General features: G+C 50.6%; 1 protein-coding gene across 1 annotated transcript; it reads right to left on the reverse strand.

Moving 5' to 3' along the window:
• Positions 1–5,632: 5,632 nt before the first annotated feature.
• CD70 (CD70 molecule) lies at positions 5,633–8,352 on the reverse strand. The gene is made up of 4 exons (XM_025043279.1): positions 8,210–8,352; positions 7,339–7,430; positions 6,558–6,616; positions 5,633–6,021 (listed from the first exon to the last, which is right to left on the reverse strand). Exons 1-4 carry the CDS (start codon positions 8,342–8,344, stop codon positions 5,633–5,635), a joined length of 675 nt encoding a protein of 224 aa, XP_024899047.1. The 5' UTR covers positions 8,345–8,352.
• Positions 8,353–8,940: the final 588 nt, after the last annotated feature.

The raw sequence follows: 8,940 nt of genomic DNA on the forward strand, positions 1-8,940 counted from the left end.
CCAGCACAATCAAGAAACAGAGTATTTCCGCCATCCGGATTGTTCCCTCTTGCCTTTGTCCTCAGGCCTCCCTCAGCTGCTGGTAGCACAGACCTGATTTCTGTCCCCTCGGCTTTATCTATTTCATAAAATGGTATAAGTAGAAAATGTATTGGCTGTTTTCAACCTCAGTAGAGCCCAGACATTGTAAAATTACATGTGAATTTGTAGGTTCTTTACAGAAGAGAAGACAGTGCTTTCGAGGTGGGTTTTTTTTTTTTTAAAACTAGTTCATTTGGGGCGGGGCAGTTGGACTGAAATGTCGCTCGTGTCCGCACACCGCGCGGCGGGCCTAACTCTGGTGTTCAGCGCGTTCACGGAGTCGTGCGGCCATCACCGCAAGCGCCTCGGAATGGCTCGTCGCCTCTCGGAAAACATCCCACGCCCTTTCGCTGACACCTCCGTTTCTGCTTCCCCCAGCCCCTGCTCATCACTAACTTGTTTTTGATCTCTTTGGGTTTGTCTATTCTGAATATATCACACAGGTGGACTCACACGCCCTGTGGCCTTTTGTATCTGGCTCCTCACTGACTGCTGTGTTTTCAGGGTTCGTTTCCGCCGTCGCCCGGGTCAGGGCCTCCCCCCTTTGCATGCCTAAATGATTTCTACTGTACGAATTTAACAGTTTTTTCCTCCGTCCGTGAGTTAAGGGACATCCGGGTTGTTTACACTTTTGGCTGTTATGAATAATACTGCTACAGATATTCATGTCAGTTTTCTATCTGTTAGCGAATTCATTTTAGGGTTTCTTTTTTAATTTTTTTTTATTAGTTTCAAGTATATAGTACATTGGTTAGAAATTTACTCAGTTTATGAAATGATCCCCCTGATTGCTCAATCTTTCCTCCGGCTCTCCGCCCAGTCATCTCGTTACCGCTGACTGCGTTCTCTGTGCCGAGACCCTCTACGGGCTACTACTTTGTACTTCTTTAACCCTTCACCCCTTCCTCCCAGCCCTGAATTCTTCTCCCTGCTGTCCATCACCCAATTGTCCACTATATTTGTGGGTCTGTTTTTGATTGGTTTGTTCTTTTTGTTCCTTAGATTCCGCATGTCGGTGAAATCATGTGGTGTTTATCTTTCTCTGTCTGACTTATTTCGCTCGTTTCAGGATTTCTTTGACTGACTATATAAATTGTGCCCCTCGAATTTGAACCTGCCATGCCATCTTACTGGTTCTTTCGTTAATGGATGAATGGAATAAAATCTTTGACACGTGTTCATTTTGTAATAGTAGGACCATCACGGTTTTCATTTTTTGCAAAGTGTATTTGAATGCTTCAGTGAAGGCCACAGGTCCTCTCTCCTGTAACCCTTCGCCACAATGAAACCAAAACTGGGGTTTGGTAAGTGCTTCCTGCCCCAGCCCACATGGCGGGCCAGCCCCTGGGGAGCCACACCACTCCGGGCAGGTCCCCTTAACGCCGTCCACACTGTTGAACACAGTCCCTTGTCTGAACACCGTGAAGGTGCTATTTATTTCCCAGCTGGACCTGACTGGTGCTGACTGACACCGCAGGGAACTTCACGGGGTACACACCACGCCGCAGCCCAGCAGACACATAGTAGGTTTTCATTAAACATTTGTAGAAGGAATAAATCTAAGGGCACATGAAGGCACTCAGTTTGCAGGATCTTGAAGATCCTTTTTCTGTCTGCAGCTATGAGTCGGCAAGGTTGAATTTTACCTAAAGGTTAAGAAATTTCCTTATCATTTCTTTAATGGAAAATTGCTTACTGCAAGGGACCGTTCTTCCCCGTATGACTTAGGGAAGACTTACAGATGTCCCGTTTATCTGTAACAAGGCCAGACGCACACCCTCAAATTCCCATTCTTTGTCATAGGTGCTCAGCTGGACTGCTTGTCCCCTCTGACCTGTCAGAGGAGCGAAAGTGCCTGTTAATCAACTTCACTTAAGCTTCTCTGCTTCCTCCCTCCCCCCAGCCAGCAGATGGCTCCTCCCGAGGACAGGGCGGACTCCCTCTGACCCGTGTCCTATCACACCGCCCTTTTGTCCCCCTCCCCAGATCCAGAAAGCTCAGTTCTTTCCAGCATCGTTTATTCCTTTCTATAACAGAAAACCTCTTCTCCTCACTCTTGAGACACTCCGAGACCTATGGTCAGGATGTTTTCCTGTTGCAATCGTCTCCAATGTGGTACAGGACATTTACTATCAGACACAAAAGTCTTTAGTTCAAATAAGTGTATTATCTTATTTGGAAATTAAGTAGATAGTCAATGAATAGCTATCATGTAACTTAACTTAGTAAAACTTCAAGGTCTCCAGTCATCAAAAGGATATTGAAACTGTTTTATGTTATTTTTTAAGAGTTTATTTATCTACTTTTCTTTTCCACACGCTCCCCCATCCTCTCCCCTCTGGCAACCACCAGATTGTTCTCTGTATTTATGACCCTATTTCTCTTTTGTTCATTTTTTAAAAAGATTGTAAGTGAAATTATGTGGTATCTGTCTTTCTCTGTCTAACTCATTTCACTCAATATAATACCCTCTGGGTCCATCCACGTTGTCACAAGATTTCTTTTTTATGGTTGAGTAATATTTTATTTACATATGTACCAATCGTCTATTAACGAACATATGGGTGGTTTCCATATCTTGGCCACTGTAAATAATGCTGCTGCAAATATTGGAAAGCATTTACCTTTTTGAGTTAGTGTTTTGGTTTTTCCTTTGGGTAAATACCCAGAAATGGTATGGCTGGGTCATATGGCAGCTCTATTTTAATTGGAAACTATTTTGAAATGGACATTTTATAAAACATAATTGTTGTTGGAAAGGTCACTTAAAACTTCCACTTACATTTATTTAATTTGCTTGTTCTTAACAATTATGTACATATGACTCGTGACAGCTTCATGCGAAAAAGGGGTGTGGACGCCGAATTCCAAAGTGGAGCTGGGCAGCCATGAAGGCTGCCTGTCCACCTGTCCAGTCCGCGGGAGGAAAGATGCGCACACATAGCTCAGGACCGCGCTGCCCACTGCCTGCAGCCGGGGACGAGCTGCCCTTTTAGTTCTCGCTCTCCTCCCGTAAACTTTGTTCTAAACAAGCCTCCCCGAAGTTCTCCCCGAACCCAATAAAAACTGACCTTCCCTCCGTCCCTTCAGACACCTGTGGTTTCCCACAGTCTCTGTGCCCTGAGCTGCAATTCCTCTGCCATTCCTAACAGCCTTATTTTTCCCTTAAATAAACTTGCTCTGTGCTCGGTTTAAGGTTAATGTGACGTGGTGATCAAAAGTGGGATCCAAAGAAGACCCCCAACAACCCCGCGGCTGGCGAGCCACGGGTGCTGGCAGCCACCGAGCTAGTGGAGCTCGTGGCAAACCTCCGCCAGCCCGTGACAGCAGGGACCTGGGACTGCCTTATAAGTGACTTCACTGGAGTCCTTAACACTGCTGTGTGCCCAAACGGCTCTGCAGCTTCCTCTTGCACGGTTAGAAAATGAAACCCTCGTACCGTCGTTCCCTGCCTCAGCTTAGGTCAACCCTGGTGTGGGAAAACGAGGTCCATCTCACGCGTGTGGACGATTCCGCAGAGCAGCCCGCACAACTGAGGCCATTTAGGCGGCCTGCCGTCAGGCCCTGCACCTGGGGAGTCTTCCAATGTGTAACAACACAGTGTCTGAGCCTTGGCCAACACCTCTGTAGCGACCGGTGGGTCCCTAAATGTTAACGCTCATGAAGGACCCCCACGCTCACCGCCTGCCTCCTCTTCTGTACGTGAGAAGTTTGGTGTGGCCCCTGTGCTTGGGCAAATCAGTGTCCGGACCCCCGGAGGATGAGGGGACCGCGTGCCCCTGCTGTACTTATTGCTTTATTTGCTCTTCGTAACAGATCCAAGGCCTCCCGTTGGTCCTCCCCAGCCCTCCTGGCAAGGGCATTGCGCCCTCCCGCGCCAACGAACACGTGCTCAGAAATCTCTGACCTTAGGAGACCTCGCTGATTCCACGGCCAGGGCGAGCGCTGCCCCACGAAGATCACTCAGCTCCTTGGCCAAAGCGGTTGCAGACAGCAGAGTAGCTCTGGCTGGTCGATCTGGGGAACAAGGGGACGAACGTGCACTAGCAAACACTACCAGTGGCACTCGGATACATCCTTTGGGGAATTAGAAACTCAGCTACATAAAATTGGGCAACGACCCCGTAGGTTATGGGAAAAATTGTGACAAAGACTTTAAGCTGGACTTCGTGAATCTGGTGGGTCTGTGGAAAAGCTAGGGCTTATGGGAGGAGCTCTCGCGCTGTAGCCTGGAGAACCCTCCGGGAAGAGCTCTGTGTTTGTAACTGCCCCTGAGCTTCCTCTTCCCTTCTGTATGTCCCGCCTCTGTGTTGTCCAGTCGGAGCGTGCACACGGCTCCTGGCTCCTCCGGTCCGAGCACACCAGGTTGCCAGCCTCCCCCACCCCCGCCTCCGGTAAACCCTTCCTGGTGACGGAACACATCCTGGGTTCCGTTTTCTAGTCGATGGGCTACAACAGAGCTCACCTGACTCTCCGCGGCCCTTTGATTGTTGACTTGGCAACAGTCCTGTGTAGGGGCGTGGTTTAGAGTCATCACCCAAATCGGATTTCTCATGATGCTTCTAATTTTATTTTGCATAATTATTTTCAAATTTTGTACTTGGGACCTGTCAAGTCTCTGCAGACAGGACATAAAATATTGAGCGATGATAGCCTGGTTCTTCAAGGTAATTGCTAATGCTTGCACCTGGGCAGAATGCAAAAAGTAGCAAATGCCCGAGAGACCCTTCTTCGACTTTCCTCGTGGCTCAAATGTGACCTCTATGGTTTCCAATCAGCTCCTGCCCTCTAACCATGGGATGTGACTCTCGGGAAAGGTCCTTCCTCCCTCTGAGAGACACAGACCGACCAAAAGAAAAGAAAAGAAAAGAAAAGAAATAGAATCAGTTAATAAATAAGTAACACTGATTAGTGATGTTTTCAGAGAAAGCTCTTGATGAGAAGGGCAAATGTGAAATACACTTATCTCAATTTGCATAGTTAGCAGGAAGAAAGTTCTCTCATAGCTCTTAAAAAAAAAAAAAAAAAGCCTGACTAGCACCTGCAGCCAATGAAAAGCTGGCCATCTTGTTTTTTCTTTTTTGCAACAAAATTTTCATTCAAAATAACCCTCCCCAATTTCCTCCCAAACCCAATAAAAACTAATTTTAGGCAAGCATCAAGCAATACAGGACCGGGGCCCTCCCTCGGCTTTATAAATGTGTGCATGTGGGCTGTGTGTGTGTGACGACCAGGTGCGCGTGTTCCTGTGTGTGTTTTCAGCCCGTATTAGAGCCTGTGAGTCCAGATGACATCTCAATCTAAAGAAGACTAGACATGTCCGGGCTTGTCCCCAAGTGATGAGGCACAATCTGCCTTCACTGTCATTTGCATGATGATAATGAGGAGGCCCTACAGTGTAGTGTAGAGTTAATTCTAAGGAAGGAAAGAGCCGTGTGACCAAATATATATTTTACTATAAATCATTTTAAAGTATAGACAAGAAATACAAATTTAAAAACTGAATTAAAAACACCTTGGCCCAAGGAATCTGAGCCAGAAAGTGCAATGGTCAGGAATGCACCCACTGAATCCCAAAAAAAGTCTCGTCGGCATTTTGGGACGGCAGCAGTGGCAAAGTGAGGTTAGTGCAGAGTGTGTCCCCATGAGCCAAGGGCGTCAGACGCTGGGAGGCAACGGTGCAACCTGAGTGGAAGTTGAGACGCAGCAGGCTGATGCTGTGGCTGCTGGGGGAGCAGATGCCCACAGTCAGGGTGGCCCTGTGGGACACGATGCTCTTCATGAAGGAGGAGCAGTTGCTTAGTGTCACTTGGATGTGCAGCTTGTAGATGCCGTCACGCTGGACACGCAGCTGCCCGTTGTCCAGCTGTGGTCCATACAGGAAGGAGCGACCCAGTGCCGGGCCCCCCTGCCAGTACAGCCTAGGGTCCTGCCGTGGTCCTGGAGGCAGAGGGTTGGGGGGTGGAAGGATGAGGTTTAGGGAAACTGAGTGCTATAGACTGAATGTGGAAAGCAAACAAACAGACAAACGAACACCTGACAGACTCATAGAGCGCAGACTGCCCGTTGCCAGAGGTGGGGGTTGGGGGTGGGGGTGCAAAATGAATGGAGTGGGTCGAAGGGTATAAACTTCTAGTTATAAAATAAGTCCTGGGGATGTCATCTACGGTATGGTGACCATATACAGATCATTATATACTAATACTGTGTTGTATGTTTGACAGCTGCAGAGAGCACATCCTAAAGAGAGAACATTTTTCTCATCACGAGAAAAACGTTTATAACTATATGAAGTGGTGGATGTGAAGTAGACTTGTTGTGGTGATCGTGTCACAATATACACACATATTGAATCATGATGTTGTACGCCTGATGCCGATATGTCGTGTGTCAATCGTATCCCAGTTTAGAGAGAGAGAGAGAGATTCCAGAGTCCATCAGGTGAAGGAGGACAGGAAGTGTGGAGATGCTGTTACGATAGCCCGGACAGGAAGTGTGGAGGGAAAAACGAGGAACGAACTCGGTCCCCAGAACTCTGGGGATGAAGAGAAGCAGGTTACAGAGAGGATGGGATGAGACCACAGAATGAGTCACTCCCTCACATCTCTGCTCTGACGCCACCTGCTCAGGGACCCTTCCCCCGACGACTTCCCTTTCCACAGCAAACCCGAGCCTGGCATGCTGATCTCAGCCTTGCTTCATTTTCTTCTGAAACACACTATATGTGCCTTGGTCTCCTTGGCCTGCTGCGTAATTTTCCTATTTACTTATTGTCCCCGCAGTAGAAGGAAAAGGCGGGGTCTTTTGTCTTTTCTCTTCCCTATTGTGGCTCCCAGAACAGTGCCTGGCTCACAGCAGATGCTCAGCTAACCTTTGTGTAAGGAGGGACGGCGCGTTAGCGATTGTCGTAGTGTGTTTGATTTGCTTTTGGCTTTTCCAAGGCAGAAGATAAGACGAGAAAGGCTGAGAGAAAGAGCACCATGGCGCGCGCCCCAAACCGCACCGCCCCCCCCTTCCCACTCTCTCTTTCTCTCCTTTTCTCTGTTTCTTCCTCTCTCCCCTTCTTTCTCTCTCTTTTTCTCTTTCTCCCTTTCTCCTGGTCTCTCTCTCTCTGTCTCTCTCTCTCTCTTCCTTCCTCCCTCCCTCCCTCCCTCCCTTCCTTCCCTTTTTCTTTCCTTCTTTTCTTCCTCCCTTCCTCCTTTCTTCCTTTCTTTCGCATCTTCTCTCTTTCTATTTTTTTCTCTCTCTTTCTCTCACTTGTCATTTTCTTTCTCCCGCGTGCACGCCCCACTTTGCTCCGTGTCACCCGCGTCACCTGTGTGGTTCAGCTGGAGCTCAGCTATGTCCCACTGGAAGAAAAGAGAAAACAGCGCAGTCAGAGCCCTCTTTCCTTCGCCGATCCTGCTACACATCCTTCATCCCAAGGGGCCGACTCGTGAATTTTTATATATAAAAAAAACTTCTGAAAGAGGAAGTATGTACGTTTGAACCAGCCTGGAGCATAAGAAAAACCTTAAAGAACTTAAGTTTCCTGGACATAACGAGGGGGGAGGGGACACCTGCCTCTCTCTGCGGCACAGGCCCCTGCGCAGCCCCCGGAGACGGTCCGTGCGGTGGACGTCCGGGGCTCGCAGGTGAGCGGTTCGGGTTCTCCGGTCCTCGGAGCCCTCGCAACGCCCCTCCCAGCTTTGTGAAGCCCCCAGCGGCCTCTGAGTCAGCCCGCCGGGGGAACACCAAAGCCGAGTCATTCGTCGTCGGCGCCCCGGCCCGTGCGCCTTTCCCAGCTGCAGCCGCCCACCCGGGATCCCCACCTGGGGTTTACCTCCTGGGCAGGACCATCGCGAGCCCAGAGCTCCGGGGCGGCCTCGCCGCCTCTGCCTCGCGTCCCTGCTCCGGCCTCTATCTCTGCTGTCCCTTTCCAACCAAATCTCTCTTGCTGGATGACTTTTAGCCATCGTTCCGATTTGGTCCGTCAGTCTGCGCTCCAGCTGGCCCCTCTGCCTCGGATTCTGTCCCCGGCTGCCCGCCCCACCTCCGCGCCCCGCCAGGCCGGGCCCGACCCCGAGCTCCTCGAGCTCGCCGGCAGGTGACACATGTGCCTCTCTTTTCTCCTCCCTTCTCGACTTACCGAGGGTGACTCGAGCCGCCGTGGCTGCCCCAGGTACAAGATCAGCGAGCAGACCAAGATGAGCACGGCGTTCCGCAGAACGGCCCCCCAGGGCAGGCGGCGCAGGCTGCAGGCCGAGCCCTCCTCCATGGCCATCGCCGCCGCGGGCCGCGGCCCGAGCTGCATCAGCTGCGAGCCGGCGGAGCAGCGCTGGGGCGCGCCGGGCTCGTCCAGGAAATGAACTTGAGCTCCCGCAGTTTCAGGGTCCGGGCCTGTCCCAGCTCGCCAAGGACTCGCTCCGCCCCGCCCCGCTGTGGGGATGTCCCCGCGAAGGCGGTGGGGGACTTGAGTTCTTCTAGGGCAGGGAAATCCCCTCTAGCTCCTGACGGGTTCCTGTCCGGCCGTCTTCCAGTTCCCCTCCCCACGTTCACCTTCTGGGTACTCACTCATTCATCATCCACCGTCCACCCATCCATCCCGCCAACCCTTCAACAAACCTTCACTGGAGCATCCACTATAGACCAGACTCAGTACTGGGCATGGGGGCACGGCAAGCAGTCAGGGACCGTGGGGGTTGGGGAGGGGTATGCACGTGCTCCTCTCCATCTTCCCAGCCTCTCTGGCACGCAGCGAGGTCACATGACCCAACTGCCCAACAGGAAGAGAATGATTGGTCCCTTCCTGGCCTGCTCAAACATCCCTAGTCACCCTTCAGCTCTCTCTTCCCCTGCACCTTTGGAGTCCACCTGTTC

Source organism: Pteropus alecto, unplaced genomic scaffold (assembly GCF_000325575.1).
Source record: "Pteropus alecto unplaced genomic scaffold, ASM32557v1 scaffold30, whole genome shotgun sequence".
Classification (NCBI taxonomy): Eukaryota; Metazoa; Chordata; class Mammalia; order Chiroptera; family Pteropodidae; genus Pteropus; species Pteropus alecto.

Excerpts from the sequence above, each read along its gene's own strand:
- CD70 (XM_025043279.1), bottom strand. The coding sequence starts at position 8,344 with ATGGCCATGGAGGAGGGCTCGGCCTGCAGCCTGCGCCGCCTGCCCTGG. Across the intron at positions 7,431-8,209 it reads GGCGGCTCGAGTCACCCTCG|TGGGACATAGCTGAGCTCCA; the intron begins GTAAGTCGAGAA and ends CTTTTCTTCCAG. Across the intron at positions 6,617-7,338 it reads CGGGAGAAAGAAAATGACAA|AGTTCTGGGGACCGAGTTCG; the intron begins GTGAGAGAAAGA and ends CTTCATCCCCAG.